Source organism: Peromyscus eremicus, unplaced genomic scaffold (genome assembly GCF_949786415.1).
Source record: "Peromyscus eremicus unplaced genomic scaffold, PerEre_H2_v1 PerEre#2#chr22_unloc_1, whole genome shotgun sequence".
NCBI classification, from domain to species: domain Eukaryota; kingdom Metazoa; phylum Chordata; class Mammalia; order Rodentia; family Cricetidae; genus Peromyscus; species Peromyscus eremicus.
In genome coordinates, this window is record NW_026734286.1 from 10687342 (window position 1) to 10708484 (window position 21143).

General features: G+C 59.7%; 1 protein-coding gene across 2 annotated transcripts; it reads left to right on the forward strand.

Annotated features, from left to right (window-relative positions):
* Positions 1-11364: 11364 nt before the first annotated feature.
* On the forward strand, positions 11365-20619 carry Mknk2 (MAPK interacting serine/threonine kinase 2). Of its 2 annotated transcripts, XM_059252109.1 has the most exons (14): positions 11365-11457; positions 11598-11714; positions 15386-15473; positions 15562-15663; positions 15816-15913; positions 17641-17720; positions 17902-17975; positions 18142-18246; positions 18333-18388; positions 18500-18595; positions 18827-19021; positions 19388-19552; positions 19924-19967; positions 20244-20619. In XM_059252109.1, the coding sequence occupies exons 2-14, from the start codon at positions 11664-11666 to the stop codon at positions 20467-20469; spliced, it is 1380 nt and encodes a 459-aa protein (XP_059108092.1). In that variant the 5' UTR covers positions 11365-11457; positions 11598-11663; the 3' UTR covers positions 20470-20619. The 2 variants fall into 2 exon arrangements, with proteins under 2 accessions (XP_059108092.1, XP_059108093.1); XM_059252110.1 differs by lacking the exon at positions 18142-18246.
* Positions 20620-21143: the final 524 nt, after the last annotated feature.

Below are 21143 nucleotides of genomic sequence, written 5' to 3' on the forward strand. Positions count from 1 at the left end.
CACTGGTGGCGGGATGTCGTTTGTGTGGCTCCTACCCTGCAGGGGTGGGTGACAGCTTTGGTAACGGCCTGTTCGACCCTAAAGGGAACCCGGGGTAATGTGAAGCCGCACAAAATCTAGGTCCACAGTGTGTAGCCGCATTTTATTTTTTTCTTTTGAGATGGGGTTTTCCTGTTGTATGAATGTGCCGTGTGTGTGTGTGTGTGTGTGTGTGTGTGTGTGTGTGTGTGTGTGTGTTATGTGCCACTGTGCATGTGGAGTCAGGACAACTGGAGTCTGTTCTCTCCTTCTGCCCCAGCTGTCACTGGGGGTTCTAGGCAGGGCTCCACCCCTTTTTGATTTTTTTTGCTGGAAGCGGGTTGTTTGGTTTTTCAAGACAGGGTTTCTCTGTGTAGTCCTGGCTATCCTGGAACTCACTCTGTAGACCAGGCTGGCCTCGAACTCACAGATCTGCCTGGCTCTGCCTCCCGAGTACCACCGCCAGGCCTCCCTCCCTCTTTTTTATGTGAAAAGTCTGCAGTTTTGATAACCATCTGAGAATCTTTCTGTGCGTGTATTATGGTTGTAAATGCCATAGAGCAGTTTTGTTGGGAGAAGTCTCCCTGTGTAGCCCCTCCGGGTGGTCTGAAACAAGATTCCTGACTTCCAGTTCATGACGCTCCTCCAGCTTCCATCCTCCCAAGCAGTGGGATGACAGACAGGCTTGCACTGTGCCGTAGCACTGAAGTCTCTCTGGGTCTGTCTTTCTGGTGTGGTTGGTTGCCCTGGTGCCCCAGGCGTTGGTGCAATGCCACTTCTCGTCCATAGAGGGCACTGTGGACTAAGGCAGGAGAGCAGCCAGTGGGGCCAGTGAGGCCGCTGGGATGTCCCTCCGCTTTCTCCTGCTCGGGCTCTGTCACGCTTCCTGAGGCGTGCTGCTTCTGCCGAGGTCCCAGGTTCTGTAGACCTTCATCTGCAGAGCTGGAGTCGGCACGTGTTCAGCCAGCGAGGTTCCATGGCCCGTGCCAGAAGACACAGGTGACCTGGGTGAGGGGCGTGGCCACCACAGAGTGCCACACCCCCCCCCCAGTGGATGGCCCCTTGAGTCCGGATTTGCCTGGGCATTCCCCCTGTGGACTCCTGCGCTGTGTGACCTTTTCATGTCTTCACCGTCCCTCTGTGCTCTGGAGTAATACCCAGGCCCGGCCAGGGCACACACTTTGTGTCCTGTGCATATGTTTTAGGTGGCCCAGTGGCCACCCTGGGTACATGGCCCATGTTCCCAGATATTTCTTTGGCCACTACCCCTTTCACAACTTCACGTGGACACTGTCCCCAGCAAGTCTCCAAAGAAGACAAGATCATTGGAGCACCGACTTCCAGTCTTCCCCAGCACCCCACTGCCTACCTGAGGACACAGCATCTGGGTCACCACACACACACACACACACACACACACACACACCACACACACATACACACACACACACACACGCACACACACACATGCACACCACACACACACCACACACACACACACACACACGCACACACACCACACACACACACACACCACACACACACACACACACATGCACATGCACACACACACACACCACACACACACACCACACATACACACACACACACACACACACACACGCACATGCACACACACACACACACACCACACACACACACACCACACATACACACACACACACACCACACACCACACGCACACGCACATGCACACACACACACACACACACACCACACACACACACACACACACACACACCACACACACCACACACCACACACACACACACACACACCACACACACACACACACACCACACACACCACACACACACTCAGTCCCCACACAGTGTCCTCTAGATTATTGGGAATGTCTGTGTAGGCAGCTACCAGTGCCTGCGTAGTCTTGGTCCCAGTATGTGACACTGTGGCTGGGTCAGGACTCAGGCAGCTGACCTAGATCCCCAGAGATGTGCTGCTATGCTTGGCTCTCTGCACCTCCTGAGCCACAGCTGGTGTGAGGCTTGCTCGGCAGGTCACTGTAATCCTGGGAGGCTGGGGACTGTGGGCAGGGCTAGGCAGGTCACTGTAATCCTGGGAGGCTGGGGACTGTGGGCAGGGCTAGGCAGGTCACTGTAATCTGGGAGGCTGGGGACTGTGTCCAGGGCTAGCCAGGTGACTGTAATCTGGGAGGTTGGGGACTGTGTCCAGGGCTAGCCAGGTGACTGTAATCTGGGAGGCTGGGGACTGTGTCCAGGGCTAGCCAGGGGACTGTAATCTGGGAGGCTGGGGACTGTGTCCAGGGCTAGCCAGGGGACTGTAATCTGGGAGGCTGGGGACTGTGTCCAGGGCTGGCCAGGTCACTAATCCTGGGAGGCTGGGGACTGTGTCCAGGGCTAGCCAGGTGACTGTAATCTGGGAGGCTGGGGACTGTGTCCAGGGCTGGCCAGGTCACTGTAATCACTGTGTCGGTGAATGTTGCTTTGTCCTGTTGCCTTGGGACACCAAGACACCAGCCACAATGGCCACCTGCTAAAGCAAGTAAGGTAGACAAGGACCGATCCCCTGGGCCTCTAATAGGACACATTGGTGCCTTCCACCCTATGTTACCCGTCACCTGTGGAGACAGTCGCCTCCGAAGGGCTGCAGGTGCAACGGGTCACTGAAGGTTACAATGGAGGGGCTGCAGCTCTTCCAACCACCGGTCTCCAGAACTTTCTATCTCCTCTCACTGAAACTGTCCTCATCTGACAGTGCTCCATCCCTCCGGTGCTGTGTGTCCTTCTGTGTCTGGGGCGTGCCAATGAGCATTGCCTTCTGGAGGTCCCTCCACATCTGCGGAGGAGTCAGCTGACCTTAAGTTTTTCGGTTTTTGTTTTCATACTCAGTGGGTCTACTTTTTGTATTGATTACTTGGGAATTTCACAACATGCACCTCAGTCCTCACCCCTCATCTGTGACCCCCCCCCCACCTACAAGGAAAAAGGAAGACTAGCAAGAGAATGAAAAAAAAGTTCATTTTGTGTTCTCCATATACACACTGGAGCAGAGTCCAACTCTTGGTGACCAGCCCCCCAAGGAAAGGTGGGACTTCTCCTCTTGCACCCACCCACAACCCCTAGAAGCCATCAAGTATGGAGACCCCCACAGGGACAGCCCTTCCCTGTGCCCATGCCATGCCGTTGAGGGGCAGGGCCAGCTCAGGAGGGCCCATGGATGTCAGCACGGCTTTAGTCGAAGCCTAGACCACATGTATTGAATGGCCTTCTGGGGTGATACTGGCCATAGACCTCAACACAGCCCCTGACCATATCAGGATCCACTCAGGGTCCTCATGGCTGCAAAGGCCACTGTCACATCAACATGACCTTGGGTGGCTACACATGCCACTCATGCCCAGAAGGCCACCTTGAGCCCAGTGGTGGTGGCGCACACCTTTAGTCCCAGCACTCAGGAGGCAGAGGCAGGTGGATCTCTGTGAGTTCAAGGCCAGCCTGGTCTACAGAGAGAGTTCAACTACAGAGAGAAAGCCTGTCTTGAAAAACCAAAAGTAAAAACACAAACAACAAACAAAACAAAACAAACAAAAAACAGAATATCCCTGAGGCTACAAAACCAGAGGACACCACCAAGGTGTCAGTCAGTGGCACAGCCACATATGTCCGCCGGGGCCTCAGTCTTCACCTCTTCATCGTGGTCAGGGGCAACAGCATGGACCACGGACACCAGCATGGCCTCCTGTGGTAGCACTGACCACACTGGTCCTTCAAGGAGGTCCAGTCCAGAACGTGAGTCTTTCATCCTCCGGGCCTTTGTAGTTCCCCGGAGCCAGGCAGCACATGCAGAGGCTGAGTCTGTCTGCATCATCCCCAGGCTGCTGCAAACCTGCCCCCGACAACCTTGTTCTCTGCTTTTCCCTTTTCCTCTCTCTCCCTCACCTATCTGTTCATCGTAGTGGACGCGAGGTGGCCTCTACTTTAAATTTCTAAAAAAGATTTATTTATTATACTGGCAGTTGGTGGCACATGCTTTTAATCCCAGCACTCAGGAGGCAAAAAAAAATTATATGTGTTTTGCATACATGATGTCTGTGTAGCACGTGAGTGCCTGGTGCTTCTGGAGGCCATAAGAGAGTGTTGATCTAGGACCAGAGTTACAGGCGGTTGGTTGGGAGTCACCTTGTGGGTCTAGAAGTCAAACCCAGGTCCTCTGTGGGAGCAACCAGTGCTCTTAACAGTTGAACCAACTCTTGAGCTCCAGAGCTCAGGCCTTGCAATCTATCATTTTGTATGCTAATTTAAAATTTTAACTGAAGGGTTGGAGAAGGGGCTCGTTGGTTAAGGGCACTGGGTTTGACTCTCAGGATAACAGGGCTCCAGACCACAGCACAGCCGACTCCATTCAGGCCATAAAATCCAGCATGTAGACAGCACCACCTGCCAGATGGAGAGACCTATCCGCCAAAGCCCATGGTTCTGGGAAGTCCCTAATGCACGAGCCTTGCTTTTTGGCGTGCTGGCTTCTGTAGTTCCGCTTCCGGCTAACTGTTCTCGCTAACTGAAGTATGTCAACCCAGGATGTGGTTTGTGCTTAAGAACTCACCCTGAGAACAGCTCAGGACTACGCTGTGTAGGCACAGACTGGGACTGCAGTGTGGTTACCTGCTGCCTAATAAAGACTTCCTATTGGCTAAAGCCCACATTTGACCCCACACCACCAGAACCCATATGGTAGCTCACGACCACCTGTAACCCTGATGCCCTCTCCTGCTTCTGTGGACACCAGGTAAACCTGGGTTGCACAGATACACATTCAGGAAAACACACAGATACATTTTTTTAAAATGTTACCGAAAAGAAAATGCATACTTGGGGGATGGGGCCGTTTGGTTCACAGTTCCTGCACGCTAAGCTCCAGCCACACATGGCCTGGCCCAGAGGATCCGCTGCCACTGTCCCCCACAATCACCTGCACTCACACACAATTTAAAAATAGATCTACGCCAGGCGGTGGTGGCGCACGCCTTTAATCCCAGCACTCGGGAGGCAGAGGCAGGCAGATCTCTGTGAGTTCGAGGCCAGCTACAGAGTGAGTTTCAGGACAGCCAGGGTTACACAGAGAAACCCTGTCTCAACCCCCTCTCCCTGCATAATAATAATTAAATAAATAAATAGGACAGAAAAAAATCTAAGACAATTTTTTAAAATTTAAGTGCTCAGTGGTTAAGAGCACTTGCTGCTCTTGCAGAGGATCTGAATTTGGTTTCCAACGCGCATATCTGCCAGTTCACAGCCACCTGTAACTCCAGCTCCAGGGCTCTGACCCCTCTTCTATTTTCTACACACATTTGGGATACACACACACACACACACACACACACACACACACAGAGCCATAAATAAAAATAAAAAATAAAAAATTAACTAATAGCTGGGTGTTGTGATGTACCCCTACAGTCCCAGCACTCGGGAGGCAGAGCCAGGCGGATCTCTGTGCGTTCAAGGCCAGCCTGGTCTACAGAGCGAGTTCCAGGACAGCCAGGGATACAAAAAAAAAAAAACAAACAAAAATCCAAAAAGAAGAGAAATTGAGCCGGGCAGTGGTGGTACATGCATTTAATCCCAGCACTCGGGAGGCAGAGGCAGGCGGATCTCTGTGAGTTTGAGCCCAGCCTGGTCTACAGAGAGAGATCCAGGAAAGGCTCCAAAGCTACACAGAGAAACCCTGTCTCGAAAAAACAAAGACAAAAAAAAAAAAAAAAGAAAAAAAAAAAAAGAAAGAGGGCTGGAGAGATGGCTCAGAGGTTAAGAGCACTGCTTGCTCTTCCAAAGGTCCTGAGTTCAATTCCCAGCAACCACATGGTGGCTCACAACCATCTGTAATGAGATCTGGCGCCCTCTTCTGGCCTGCAGGGATATGTGCAGACAGAACACTGTATACATAATAAATAAATAAAATCTTTAAAAAAAAAAAAAAAAAAAAAAAAAAAGAAAGAAAGAAAGAAAGAAAGAAAAGAGAAATTGAGGCACCGGAGACCCAGGCTTAGGCCAGGCACAGGACGATGTGAGCTTCAACCTGCCCTGCTGGCCCCCAAGCTCACACCCTGGTCCTCGGGCAGGCCCCGGGCCCTCAGCCTAGAGTCAGCCCGCGACTCCTGCGGTCCCTTTAAGAGCGGCTTGCACGCTCAATAACAACAATCTCATTGGCTAAAGTTGGCTCTGGCCACGCCCTCCTCTCGAAGCCTCTAGAATCCTATTGGTCCGACGGCTGGGGCCAGCCTTGGCAGGTGGTGGGGGGGGATGGCCGACGCTCACCTGTTGCCTGGCAACCGCGGGCTTCTTGGCGCTGCGGGGGCTGCAGACGGGCTGTGGACCCGCGTGGCAGGACACACGTCTGTGTGTCCCGAGGGCCTGTTACAGTCGGGGACGCGGACCTGAGCCCGAGCCACCTCCTGCTGCCGCCGCCGCCGGGGCCTGCCTCAGTTTCCCGCACGGCCGGCCCGGTGCGGAGAGACGCTGGGCCGCTGAGGCTCGCAGGCACCGTGTCATCTCACGTGGGCTGGGATCGCCAGAGGCCCGGCTGGCCTCTCCTGCGGCTCTGGAGGCCCGCAATCCCTCGGCCGCAGCCCTTTGCTCCCTCCTGGCCTCTGCTCTGACCTCCCTGTGAGGAGGACCTCACAGTGGCCCTGGGCATTCAATAATCAATCGATGGTGGCAGCGGGGGGTGGGGGGGGCGCTCGCCTTTAACCCCAGCACTCGGGGGGCAGAGGCAGGAGGATCTCTGTGAGTTCGAGGCCAGCCTGGGCTACAGAGCGAGATCCAGGACCCTGTCTCAAACAAACAAACAAACAAAAGAACTATGATGGTCTCCAGCTCTAGCTTTTATTGTTTGTTTTTGCTTAGCTTCCGATTGCCCTGTGCCCCAGGAGGTGACGAGACACCCCTCCCAGTACCTCCCATGCGTCCTGAACATTAAGGTCCCCACGCCATCTCCAGGTTCTAGTATGTGACACCCTAGGTCCCTGTCACCAGCAAATACTGGGTGACAGGATCTAGACTTCCCTCAGAGGATTCTCCCGGCCACTGTGTCAGGGTGTGGCTTTGATCCAGCTGCTGAGCCAGCGCTTCCCAGCCACTCCCCTAGGGACCCCAAGCGGGGTGGGACTTGTGTGGCGTGACCTGGTCAGGGGGACAGACAGGCCCCAAGCTGCCAGGGCACTCGCAGCCCGGTCAGACCTGGCAGACACAGCTGCCCGGCCACACCCACGGCTGGCAGGACGCTCCCTGCTCCCGGCGTGGGACACCCACAGGCCCTGGCTCCGTCCCGCTCTGCTGCCAAGGGGAAGGGCTGCTCACAGCCAATTGCGTCAGATCAGGCCCCGGCTCGACGGCCAGGTTACTTGCATGGGTGCCTGTCTCTCCACTGGGGTACCCTCACTGAGCTGTCTGAGGGTAGAGTGGGGTGAGCGCCACGCCTGGAGACTCGTTCTGACCCTGGAGTGCTGAGGCCCTTTCAGACCCCACTCGGTGTTGAGGGCCCTGTACGCAGTCCCCTGAGCCCTGAGCGGGTTAGGAAGGATCTCCCCTCCCCAAAGGTCCCAGCACAGGCTGCACGGTCCCGAGCCACAAGCCCTGCATTTGCTCACACTTATGTGTGTGGACAGAATGTCTGCTGAAACCAGGGGAAGAGAAAAATGGGTGCACATGGAGGCCGCTGAGGGGACGGAAGCAGAGGACAATGGCAGATATCTGAGGCTGGGAGAACGGGATGACCCACTCTGTTACCCCAAAAGGGATGGCTGAGGCTACAGAAACCTTGGAACTAGCCTGAGCTACAAAGCGAGTCTCTGTACCAAAACAAACAGGGGGCGGGGGCGTGGTCAGGGCGGAGCCCCGCCTAGAGTCCCCCAGTGAGGGGCTGGAGGCGTGGTCAGGGGTGGAGCCCCGCCTAGAATCCCCCAGTGAGGGGCTGGGGGCGTGGTCAGGGTGGAGCCCCGCCTAGAATCCCCCAGTGAGGGGCTGGGGGCGTGGTCAGGGTGGAGCCCCGCCTAGAATCCCCCAGTGAGGGGCTGGGGGCGTGGTCAGGGTGGAGCCCCGCCTAGAATCCCCCAGTGAGGGGCTGGGGGCGTGGTCAGGGTGGAGCCCCGCCTAGAATCCCCAGTGAGGGGCTGGGGGCGTGGTCAGGGCGGAGCCCCGCCTAGGATCCCCCAGTGAGGGGCTGGGGGCGTGGTCAGGGCGGAGCCCCGCCTAGGATCCCCCAGTGAGGGGCTGGGGGCGTGGTCAGGGCGGAGCCCCGCCTAGGATCCCCAGTGAGGGGCTGGGGGCGGGGCTCAGCAGTGAGCGCTCTCCTAGCAGGTGGAAAGGTCTGGGTCCCATTCCTAACCTGGTGGCAAGGAAGGAAAGGAAGTGAAGAAGCCAGGCTGTTGGGAATCGTGCCAGCTGATGCAGGAAGCTGAGGCCGTGTGCCCGGGGCCCCACCTCATTTCCTGTTTGTCCTCCCTTTGTACCTAAGAGTCTGCTCAGACCTAGTGCTCAGTTGGCCCCAGTCAGGCCTAACACCTTAAGCCCTTCAAGGCCAGCCACCTCCGTTGGAACCCTGGGCAGGGGGAGTAAGCCTAGGCCCTTCCTCACCCTTGCTCAGGCTAGACCCACCCATCACCTGGCCAGCCACCCCCTGTCCGGAAGGACAGAGGAAACAGGGTCTCTGGCAGGCTTCCTGCAGGCATTCTTTCGCAGGGAGCCAGTGACATCTCCCTGGGGCAGAAGCTGAGCCAGTAGGGGAAGTCAGGCCCTCTAGTCACCCCAGCTCCCAGCCCCCACGCCGGAGGCCTGAGTGTCCCACACCACTGGAAGCCTCCCTCGTAAACAGGAGGCTGGAGGTAGACTTGACAGCAAGCTGGAGGCTTGCCCGGGCAGGGCAGGGCAGGGCAGAGTGAACAGCTCCCAGGCCCTGCCTGGTGCCTACAGGGTGGTACACCCCTTCCTGTTTCTACTGGCGGCCATTTCCAGAGAAAAGCATGAAGGGTGGTCCCTGTCCGTAACCCTGTGGACCCCAGGTCTGACGATATACTTGGCTGTCATACCCTGCAAGGTTCACAAACCCCTCTTACTAAGGTTTACCCTAGTGCCCCCAGGACTCCGGGAAGAACCCAGCCTCGAGGCCCAGCTTCTCATTTCCAAGCGTCCTCAGTTTCCCCATTTACAACATGGGGCTCCTGGAGGGCATCTCAGGACCAGGCTGGGGTAGGGAGGGCATCGGCTCTGGATCAGAGAACAGAATTACCACCTCAAGCCGGGCTCTGCAATTTGGCTTTTCTCCCCAGCGTCTGAACTAAAGTGCATGGAACAAAAACCCCGGTTTAGGGTTATTTCCTGTGGTCAGTGTGAGCAGCTGGCCAGGTGAGTGTGGACGCCAACCTCCTGTCCCAGGAGGGCATCTGGGGCTGCACGCCAGGAGTTTTCCTATCATCTCTTTTAGCTGGTTAGTTTGGGGTAGGGGTTTGCTCAGTAGCTCTAAGCCAGGGAGACAGGCTGGCCTGGAACCTGAAGCAGTCCTCCTCTGCCTCCTGAGGGCTAGCTGCGTGTGTGCGCGTGTGTGTCTACAGGAGCCACAGCACATACACTGAGGTGAGTCGTGGCCGCTCGTACGTGGGTCCCAGGAATGAACTCAGGTTGTCCAACTTGTTGGCAAGCTCCTGTAACGGCTGACTGAGGCTGACTGTTTATGTCTGCCAGGAAATTATTCCTCCGACTGCCCCGGGCTGAGTTCTGTCCTCCACCCAAGTCTGTCCAGGTAATGACCCTCGTGCGGGCCTGAGGATTTGATCTGGAGATAAAAACCTCTGCAGATGCAGTTACAAGTCGAAGCTTGGGAGCTAGACAGATGGCTCGGAGGTTAAGCGCGTTACTCTTGTGGAGGACCCAGGGTTCAGTCGCAGCACCCACACAGGCGGTTCACACGGCCTGTGACTCCACCCCTGACCAGGCCCTTCAGGCACCTGCATGCCCGCGGTACACGTTACTCACGCAGCACGCGTGTGCATGCACACACACAAATAACACTCATGATAGCGTCAGGGGGCTCCTCTCCTTGTGTCTTCCCAATTCCCTAGGCATGGCCAAGTCCTCGTTCGGCAACTAGACATGCTCCAGCCTCAGAAGGGGAAGGTGTTTGGGTGGGAGCTCCACCCCAGCCCCTGGCACCCTGGCATCCTTATACCCAGAGTCCGGAATGTTTGGAAGGAGTCTGATCCTCCTCGGCTCCCTTCCCCGTCTCTTTCCCTAAACCCGTCCCTTCAAACATTCCGGACTCTGGGTATAGGGATGCCAGGGTGCCAGGGGCTGGGGTGGAGCTCCCATCCCAATAGAAGGTGGTGAAAACTTCCAAACTAAGGGGGGTGGGGGTGTGAACCTCATTGTGCACACAAGCCGCTGAGCCCGCGGTCACAACCGAGTCTGATGGCATCAGAACTTGAATCGGGGATCCCGGCTCCTCCTTTCCCAGCTACCCCACCGAGGGACCCGAGGAGCCAGGAGGTCCAAAGGGAGCCACGGCTGGCTGAGGAGCAGGGCCCAGGCCAAGGGCATCGTACTCCGGTTTCCAGGGCAACAGACGGCGGCCCCAGGCTCAAGATCGGGGCTCAGAACCTCCAGCAGCGCAAGTCAGGGCAACAACCGTCCGGGACGAGACGGAGGCCGCCCCGCCAACCGGACTGAAGCCGTGCGTGCCCTTCTGCGCAGGCGCACGCGCCCGGGAGGCCCTGCACAGACCCCTCCACTCGGGGTGGGGGACCCACCGGGCCCCCGGATCGCGCAGCCGCACTCGGCGCCGCCGGCGAGGCCTTTTCCACGCTCCGCGCCACACGGGGAACGCGCAGCCGCACTTGGCGCCCCCTCAATGCTCCGCGGGCCACTGCCCTCGGAGTCCACACCCGCCCCCCAAAAAAACGAGTGCGCAGCCGCGTTCGGCGTCTCCCACGCGCTCTTTGCGCCGCTGCGCCCGGCGCCCCGCTCAGCTCCGCCCCTCACGCTGGAGGCGTGCCGCCGCATTCTGCATCCCCGGCGTGCGGCCCTCGCGCCCCTGGAAGCCCCGCCTCCTCCGCTCTCTGAGGAGGGCGGGGCCTTGCGGGGGGCGGGGCCACTCCGGGACCGCGCCTATAAAAGCGGCCGCCGCGGCCGCGCGCGCGGCTCCTCTCGGCGGCGGCGGCCCAGCGGAGGGGTCCGTGGTGGTGGTGGTGGCGGCGGCGGCGGCGGCGGCGGCGGCGGCGGCGGTGGCGGTGGTGGCGGTGGAGGAGGTGGAGGCGGCGGAGGCGGCGGAGGCGGCGGAGGCGGTGGCGGCGGCGGCGGCGGCGCTGTTCCCCGCGCAGTCCTCGGAGCGGGGTCCGGGCTGTGCGAGGTCGGGTGACGGCGCTGCGACCCCGGCCGGTGTCCGACCCCGGTGAGCGCGGCGCCAAGGGCGATATTCCCCGAGGGAGGAGGGGAGCCCGAGCCCCGCGCGGGAGCTCCGCCGAGCCCCGGCCGCCCCCGCCCGGCCGAGCGCCCAGCTCAGCGCCGGCCCTTTGTCTCTTCTGCCCGCAGGGTCGCCTCCCAGGCCGCCCCCCGGGCCCCGCGTCCCCTCCCCCGCCGGCGGGGCCCGGACTAAAGATGGTGCAGAAGAGAACAGCCGAACTTCAGAGCTTCCACCGTTCGTTCAAGGTGAGGGGTCCCGTCCGGGGGGTCCCACTGCGGTAGCGGGTGCGACGGAGGGGCGAAGCTCACCCGGGAGGCCGGTGCGGGGCCTGGGAGGGGTTCTTGCACTGGACTTGAGCGCTGGAGGCAGCGGGGTCAGCAGGCCGCAGCCCCGTCCCCACGCCGCAGGCTTGTGGCTCCATGTCCCTTGCGGTACAGCTTGGTCACAGACCGGTCTTCTGTTGTGTGTGTGATCCTAAGCAAGTCTAGCGTTCCTGTTCCTGCAACTTCCAAGCCGGCCTTGTGCTGGTTGGGAGAGTCAGCAGGCTGCAGCCCCGGCTCCCCCGGCTCCCCCGGCTCCCGGGCTCTGGCTGCCCGCTAACTCTCCCTTCACGAACTGCCCACCCCCCAGGCTCCCGTGATCTCGCAGCCCGGTCTGTCTCTTACTTCTGTGTGTGGTCTCAGGTGAACCCCACATTTGTCCCTTGCGATGTGTGTGCTTCTTGCGGGCCGCAGCCCTGTCCCCGGCTCTTCTAGGACCCACTGCGTGGCATGTGACTGGTGGCTCCATGCCCCTTGCAAACAGCGCGGTCTCAGTCCTGTGCCCCCCACCCCACTCTCTCTGTGTGTGATCCCACTTGCTCTTGCTCTGGCTGGGAGGGCGTCAGCTGCTGTTATCTCTTTCGTGGCCTTCTCCAGGTTGGCTTGTGGTCGGTGGCTCCGTGTCCCCTGCAATCTCTCAGCCTGGTCTCTCCCTCCTGTGTCTAGTCCCAGGGGAACCCTGTGTCGGTCCCCTGCAGTCTCCAAGCTGGCTGCAATCTGGTGGGGAAACCCTTGGGCCCATGGTGTGCTTTGCCCGACTGCAAACCCCCCCACCCCCACACACACACCTGGTAGTGGCCTGTGGACGGCCTTCCCTCAGGACACCCCAGAGTGTTATTTCCTGTCCGAACAGGAAGTTTCTGCAGTGTTGTTAATGGTGGCTGGCTGAATCTTCATCTTAGATGAGTGAATCTGGGGGTGACCAAGGTGGGCAGGTGTTGGGCAGAGCCCCCCACGGGGCCTGGCCTAAGGGACACAGTGATGTCACCCTGCCCACCGCACCCGGAAGGCTGGATTATGTAATGGCTTCCTGGGGCAGGGACCTGTTGCCCTGTGGAGAAGGCAGGGTGTGTGTACATGCCTGCACTCCTGTGGGAGGAGCATGCAGATGGGGAAGAATTCCCAGGCCTGTCTAGCCGGTGCCCTGGCCAGCGGCCCCACCCCTGCCCCAATGCCTGTTCTCCCTGGTCAGCTGCTGTGGGGCTGAGGAGGAGAGATGGATCTGAGAATGTCACCCACGGTGCCTCTGCCCTCCTGGGGCTTTGTCTGAGCCTAGATGGGGTCAGCACATGGGGCCAACAAGGCCGCCAAAGCAAACCCCAGCTTTCTGGATGGTTCTAGCCACCTCCTGCCAGGCCTGCTGACTCAAGGCCCTTGGCCAGACCCAGGGGAGGCTGGCTGGACCAGGCTGGACTGCCCACACAGCGCTGAGGACTGCAGTGTGGACACTGAGCACTGCAGGCTCACTCTGCATGGCCACTGTGCGGCTCGGCCTGAGCTGGGACTTTGGGGAGGCCTGGCTGGTAGGTGGTCCTTCAGGTAGCCAGAGACTGGTCTGGTCCCTTGAGGACTGCCTTCTGGAACCTTCCCCACGTAGCTGCTCCCTTGGAGCCAGGCTGCTGTTCCTCAAGTGTCCTCAGTCCGCAGCTGGCCAGAGAGGCACAGGTGCCGGTCCTACCGGGTTTCCTTGTCTGTTTTCTGTTGTTTTTCTTTCTGGGGTTTAAGAGGCGCTGGGGATGGAGCCTGGGGCCTCATGCTTGCTGGACAAGTGTTCTACAAACTAACCTACGGCCCCAGCCCTGTTTTCCTCTCACGCATGTACACATTGGGAGGCTCTGAGGTAGCCTTGGGGGTCTCCCTGAGCGAGTGTGCCTTAGCCAGCTGATCCTCGCTGTGCGGGGTTCTGGTATTTCCCAGTCTTTTCGGTCGAAGGCTGGGACAAGTGAGTGGAGACAGTGACCAGATAACGTCAGGGACTCAGACCGGGCCCCCTTCACCCTTGTAAGGTCCCCAGAGCTGGGGACAGCTGGCCGCTCACCATGACAGCCTGCCCAGAGGAAGGTCACCAGGCTGAGGTCATGCAGCAGGTGCCCTGGCTAGCCTTTGGTCTTACACCTGGTTCGTCCTCCCTGCCAGCTGCTCGCCAGCCCCCACCTCGTGTGATGCAGGTGGCTGCCGCGGGTCTTGCAGATACCCAGGCTTATCAGAGCACGGTGTGTGTGCCCTCTTCCCCGTGGCCTGCTCGGGTGCCCCTTTTCTGCCAGGCTCCTAGTGACTGCTGGGCAGGTCAGCTTGCAAGGCTTCTACATTGCTGTCCGTCTGTCTCCGATGTCCAGGTGTCTGTCTGGCTCCTGCCGTAGCCCTTTGGTCTCCCTCTTGTCAGTCTTTCCTACTGAGACATCCAGAGAGGGGTGGTGACTTAGCCCAGGCTGCCCACACCCATTCACGCCTGTGCCTTGTTCTCTGAGGGGGTCGTTCACTCTGAAACTGGGGTTCGCCTCAGTGTCTCGGCTTGCAGTCCACCACGCAGGTGACAACAGCACCGTCGTGAAGAAAGCATTTTACGTAAGCATGCTTCTGTTCAGACCAGGACTTGGCTGTGACCTGCAGCTCTCACCTTCTCTGGTCAATCTCAAGACCTTCCACACAGCTAGCAGCTGGGTCCTCTGGTGTCCTCTTTGAACCCTAGCCACACTGCGAAGGCTTCTTGGACATTGCAGGCTGTAGACTGGGCAGAGCCCTGGGCACTCACACCACCGGGCACCTTGCCTGTGGCCCGCGTCACTGACTGTGTGAAACTGGTGACCTATGGGGTTGGCAGCCCTAGGGCGTAGGCGGCTTTGGATGTACGTAGCCAATCGAGAGGCTGTCATGGCACACAGAAGTGCCTCTACCTATGACCTCCAGAGCCCCCGGAAGTCAGGCGTTCACGTTCACGGGGGAGAGAGCGCAGCGTAGGGAGGCGAGCGCTGCTGTCCCTCCCGAGCCACAAGGAAACTGGGGCCTAAAAGCCGCAGGTGTAGCCCTGAGAAAACCTGGGAGGCCCTGGGAAACAGGCTGTCGGTCCCCAAGGCGCCCCTGCTCCTGCCCCTACCTTTGATCCCACGCCTGTCCCTGGGGTCAGCCCTCAGTCAGCTGGCTGGACAGGCGTCCCCATTCTACCCATGAGCAGACAAGGCAGGCCATGTGGCTTAGACTTCCTGTCGCTCGGCCCCAGGCTGGGAGAGGAAGGTCATGTTCCCCACAGTCAGGCAACAGGGAGGGTCCCTCAGTGTGGTGGACATGGGGCTGGACCATTCTCTGGCCCAGCCTCCCACCCCATACCAGGAACAGGAGCAGGTGACAACCACGTGGTAAAGCCCCCGAGTTGAGGGCCTGTGGACCCCAAGGGATTCTGCCTCGCACAGTTCTCGGCCACTGAGACCCTGAGACACTTCTCATGTGAAAGGCCATGTGCTGAGTAAGGACAGAGAATTGGCCACAGAAGGCATCCTACCCTGAATACTCATTGGGGGTCGGAGGGCTCAGCACTGTGATGGAGTGATATTGGGGCGTCCTGGGAGAACCACCCTGAACATGCTCCCTCCCCCCAACAGGGGCAGAATCCTTTTGAGCTGGCCTTCTCCTTGGACCCTGCCCAGCACGGGGACGCTGACTTCAGCCCACAGTGTGAGGTCCGACCTGGTGAGTACCCACGGAGTGGGCGGGGGTGGGGGCTCTGTGGGAGCCAGGCCACGCCAGGCCACACACGGTCTGTGTCTGTCCTCTGCAGACATGCCCTCCAGCCAGCCCATCGACATCCCGGATGCCAAGAAGAGAGGCCGGAAAAAGAAGCGCTGCCGGGGTGCTGACAGCTTCTCGGGCAGGTTCGAAGGTGAGTGGGCAGTGGGCGCAGGGGCTGCCAAGGAGGGACCCGGGGTACTGACAGCTTCTCGGGCAGGTTCGAAGGTGAGTGGGCAGTGGGCGCAGGGGCTGCTAAGGAGGGACCCTGGGCTACCGCCCCTCACCTGTCCATTCGCATCCCAGATGTCTACCAGCTGCAGGAGGATGTGCTGGGCGAAGGGGCCCATGCCCGTGTGCAGACCTGTGTCAATCTGATCACCAACCAGGAGTATGCTGTCAAGGTAAGCTGGGGCTTGCCCCAGGGGCCAGTGGCGTTTAAAGCCCCAGATCACAGCCATGGAAAACCAGTATCTAAAAATGGCCCCCGGGCTTGTGACTCGGCCACCCTAGAAATCCAGGTCAGCCCTAGTCACACAGGCAGGATGACAGCTGGCCTCTGCTCACTCCATGTTCCGAAGGCAGCGAGCCCTAGTGTGGTTACTGAGAACGGGAAACTTCTGTCGGAGGCCGTGCTGGCCTGCCCATCCCCGAGGCTGCTCCTCCGCCTCAGAGGCCAGCCTGGAGGAGGACTATGCATTGAAAAGCTGTGCTGCAGCCCTGGAGGAGGGGGGGCTCTGTGTTTGGGGAATGCCAGCACAGGTCCTCGGGAGTCCAGGGTGCCCTCCCTCCGTGTGTACCTGGAGCTCTGACAGCCCTGGTGTAGCCTCATGACCTTGTAGGGCCAGCCAGTCGGCTTCGTGTCCAGAGAAGTCCTGTGACCTGACTAGGCGGGGCTGCTGGCCTGGCCAGTGGCTCCTGTGTCTGAGGGTAGCAGGGAAGGAAAAGGAAGAGTCGTAGTTTGGAAGTTGGGGTGTCGGAGCTGTGGTCCCTGGAGTTCCCAGGCAGGTACTTAGCTGACCGCTCTCCTCCTGGTGACCCTGCAGGGCAGCCTTGTCACTTTCCATGGACAGATAGGGAAGCCGAGGCCCACGGGGGCGGCGAGCTCAAACTGAATCAGCTACATGGTGGCTTGTCACTGCTGTGCGCCAGAGTGATGGGTGCTGGGACCTGGGGGCTTCCTGGTGATGTCCCCGCTGATCATTGACACCTGGGGACAATGTGGGGTGGTAATGTCAGCACAGGAGATGGTGAGGACCAAGGTTGGGGTGGCTGGAGCGTGTCAAAGCACCCAGTGCACAGGCGCCCCAAGGGGGCACCAGGGAAGGACACTGCATTGCTGGGAGAGATGGAGGGTCCTGGGGGGCTGTTCCCACTCCTCAAGGCTGGCGGGGAGGCGTATCAGCTTGATCGAGAGTCTTTGGACCACCCTCCAGGCCTGGCTCTTAGTGATGGAAGGCCCCTTGCTGGAATGGATTTTTGTTACCAGATACTGGAACAATATCCACCTGCTGAGTGAGGGGGTCAGGGTACCAGCCTGGGGAGAACTGGGGTCCTGGGAACCCCTCTTGTCCAAGACCAAAGATTACATAGTGCCTTCTAGGCCTTCCATTACCGGGTGCAGAGGTGCTGGCTTCCTGAAGTTTGGGTCCACTGCTGGCCTAAGCCAGACGAGGCCCTTGGGGCCAGCTGCCCAGTCTGGACTAGAGTGGAGGAGGCTGGACTTGGTGCGGCACTGGCTGGGCTGGCAGCCAGGTGACTTGTTGCCTTGTTGCAGTTGCATGGGTCACGTGGGAGCTTCTGGGGCAGGGGTGGCAGCCACCTAGTGAAGGGGCTCCTGTAGGCCCAGCCTCAGGCAATCCTGTGAGGCCATGGGTCAGGGTGGAGACTGCTGCTTCCTCCCTCCTTGCCTGAACTTCCCTCAGCAATGGGGTGCCCTGCCTGGGCTGATACTGCAGTCAGTCTGAGTTCTAGTAAGTTCTGGGCCCTCAGGCCAACCGTGTTCTCCAGAGCTGAGGACCCGGCTCTGGCCGCCAGGTTTAGACGGGGTCCAGGTGGGCCTGCTGGAGACTTGCCGACTCAGGCTGCGTCTGGGTGCCTTCTCCACGTGCCGTGTCTCCCTGCATTGCAGATCATCGAGAAGCAGCTGGGCCACATCCGCAGCAGGGTGTTCCGGGAGGTGGAAATGCTGTACCAGTGCCAGGGACATAGGTAAGGTGGCCGGCCTAGGCCATCTCTCCAGAGCCCAGCACCTCAGCAGGGCATGGGCTGGGCTCAGCCGGAAAAACAGGCTTTTCATGGAGCACGTGGCCCCATGAGGGCGTCGCCTCCCAGGCTGGGCAGCAGGTGCTGAGGGCCTCAGTTTCTTTTCTGCCTCTTCCTCCCAACTCAGGAATGTCCTAGAGCTGATCGAGTTCTTTGAGGAAGAGGACCGCTTCTACCTGGTGTTTGAGAAGATGCGTGGAGGTGGGTGCTGGTGGAGGTGGGTGCTGGTGGAGGTGGGTGCTGGTGGAGGACTTGGAATGGGGCCTGGGCCCAGAGAAGCCCTGGAGTATCCGTGATGGAGTGGAGGCGGGACTGGGAGCTGGCTGGTCTATGGAGGTGACCTAGCTGTCCCTGGCCTGCACCGCAGGGTCCATCCTGAGCCACATCCACAGAAGGCGCCACTTTAACGAGCTGGAGGCCAGCGTGGTGGTGCAGGACGTGGCCAGTGCCCTGGACTTCCTGCATAACAAAGGTGTGGTGGGGGGGTTGTGGAGTCCGCCCCCAGGTCCTGGTCGCTTTAGAGGCATCCCCCTCCAACTCCCTGCTCTATCTCCCTAGGCATCGCCCACAGGGACCTAAAGCCAGAGAACATTCTGTGTGAGCACCCCAACCAGGTGAGGCGCCTGACTAGCCCTACCTGGGCTCTGGCACTGCCCTTCCCCTGGGAGGCTAGAGCGGTGGGGAGCGTGCAGGCCAGGGTTCCCACCATGCTCGTCCACCCCCAGGTCTCGCCGGTGAAGATCTGTGACTTTGACTTGGGCAGCGGCATCAAACTCAACGGCGACTGCTCTCCCATCTCCACACCTGAGCTGCTCACCCCGGTGAGGGCGGCGGGCGGGCAGGCGGGCGGGGCGGGCGCTGGGCTCAGGTGCCAGGCTGGCTCTGCAGCTTTCCCCTGCCAGCGTGGCCCTCTGCTTAGCAACAGCCGCTGGTTAGTTGGCGGGCTAGGGGTGGAGTCGGCCACATCACCTGCCCATGTGGGGATACATTTGCGGCCTTTGGTTGGCTGGACCTCAGGTATCCCTCCTGACGCATGCCTGCCCCACCCGCAGTGTGGGTCAGCTGAGTACATGGCCCCAGAGGTGGTGGAGGCCTTCAGTGAGGAGGCCAGCATCTATGACAAGCGCTGTGACCTGTGGAGCCTGGGCGTCATCCTCTACATCCTGCTCAGCGGCTACCCGCCCTTCGTGGGCCACTGTGGCAGTGACTGTGGCTGGGATCGAGGAGAGGCCTGCCCAGCCTGCCAGGTGCGCCTGCCAGAGTCCCCTCCCCAACCCAGGCTCCCTGGAATGAGGAGTAAGGTGCTGTTAGCTGTCCCCAGGCACCAGGACCTCACAGTGAACCCCTGCCCCCCCCCATTTCTTCTCCTTTTTTTATTTGTGTGTGTGTGTTCTATCTGCATTGGATGTATGTGTACCATACGAATACCTGGTGCCTGTGGAGGTCGAAAGAAGGCCTGCGTTCCTTGGGCCTGGAGTTAGAGACGTGTTGTGGATGCTGAGGACAAACTTGGTCCTCTGTGAGAGCAGTCGATGCTCTAACCACTGAGCAGTCCTGATGTCAGTCTGTCTCAGGACCCTCTCCAGTGTCATTCACACTCCCCTCCCCCACAGAACATGCTGTTTGAGAGCATCCAGGAGGGGAAGTATGAGTTCCCCGACAAGGACTGGGCCCATATCTCCTTCGCCGCCAAAGACCTCATCTCCAAGCTGCTGGTCCGAGACGCCAAGCAGAGGCTGAGTGCTGCCCAAGTCCTGCAGCACCCGTGGGTGCAGGGGGTGAGCCGTGGGGTCTGTGGAGGGGTGCCCGAGCCCCAGCTCCATCACAGCAAGCATACAGAAAGGGTCCAGCATTGTGTCTGGTTCCCACAAGCACCCCCTCTGCCCAGCTGGACCCCCCAGTGAGGCCCAGTCCTGCAGGCCCCGAGCTGTCTTGATGCTGAAGCTGGTGTCCCTGAGAGTCCCCAGGCCAGTGTGGCTCACGCCCCTTCTGGGCGTGACAAGGGGGTGGGGAGAGCTAGGAACTGTGCAGAGGTTTACTTGGACACAGATTGTGGGTCTGTGGGTGGGCTCTGGCAGTGGTGAGCATGGCTAACGTTAGCCAGGCCCTTCAAGTGCCCTCTGACCCCGACTGCCCTGCCCTCTTGCAGTGTGCTCCAGAGAACACCCTACCAACACCCTTGGTTCTGCAGAGGTGAGCCCCGGGATCTTGGGATGTGAGTGTGTTTGGGATTTTTTTTCTCTGGGGTGCTAGGGGCACCTAAGCCAGAGCCCTGCAAACGTTCAGTAGGTCCCTTAGCGATGGGATGTCAGGGCCACAGGGGCCCGAGTGCTGTGGTGCGGGAGGTGTCTCAGGAGCTCCTGTTGAGGGCCTTGGTACCTGGAAGGAAGGGCACTGGAATTGGGGTGGGCATCTCCACAGGGCTGTAGAGAAGGCACGCTCTTGTGACAGTCCCCCATCCTGTTCCAGGAACAGCTGTGCCAAAGACCTCACGTCCTTCGCGGCTGAGGCCATTGCCATGAACCGGCAGCTGGCCCAGTGTGAGGAGGATGCTGGGCAGGACCAGCCTGTGGTCATCCGAGCTACCTCACGCTGCCTGCAGCTGTCCCCACCTTCCCAGTCCAAGCTGGCCCAGCGGCGCCAGAGGGCAAGCCTGTCCGGCACCCCCGTGGTCCTTGTGGGGGACCGTGCGTGACCCCCACCAGCCCCTTGTACATATGCCCCTGCCCTGCAGGGCCTGAAGGCTAGGGACCCAGGTGCCCCGCCCCGTGCCCTCCCGGCACCAGCTCACCTGGGTCCTGTGGGGTGTGGGGTTGGTTCTGTTGGGAGGTGTTCGCTTTTTCTCCCGCCCCCCCCCCCCCCCCCCCCGCCTGTTTGGCTTTGTTTTGTTTCTTTTTCCTTTTACCACTATTGAAAGCAAGTGCCCAGGAGGAGGGTGGAGGGTTCGCTGCGCCACTCGGCCTGCCCCCCGCGATGCTCGCCTGTCAACTGTGAAGGCCCTGCCACCTGCGCCCCCACCTCCACTCCGGCTACTCCGCTGTCTTCCAGGGCTGGGGATCCCGCAGGGTCAGCACCCCACACTCTCCCTATCCCTCAGTATTGTCAGGGACAGGCTCTCCTGTGAGCACAGTTGCCCTTTGTCTGTCCAGCAGAGCACCCTTGGATCTGGGGCATGGAATTCCACTGTCCTGGACGGAGACCTCTGGGGGAGGGGCGGGTGGATGGGGACAATGCACCTGATTGACCCCCAGTCCCCATCCCCTACCTGCCCTGTCCCCTGGAGGCTTGACAATCAGAATCTCCTCCAGGCTGCGTAGCTCTTGCTCCCAATCCACCTGCCAGGGGCAGACGTGGAGGAGGACCCTGCAT

Excerpts from the sequence above, each read along its gene's own strand:
- Mknk2 (XM_059252109.1), top strand. The coding sequence starts at position 11,664 with ATGGTGCAGAAGAGAACAGCCGAACTTCAGAGCTTCCACCGTTCGTTC. Across the intron at positions 18,247-18,332 it reads GGACTTCCTGCATAACAAAG|GCATCGCCCACAGGGACCTA; the intron begins GTGTGGTGGGGG and ends CTATCTCCCTAG. Across the intron at positions 18,596-18,826 it reads CACCTGAGCTGCTCACCCCG|TGTGGGTCAGCTGAGTACAT; the intron begins GTGAGGGCGGCG and ends CCCCACCCGCAG.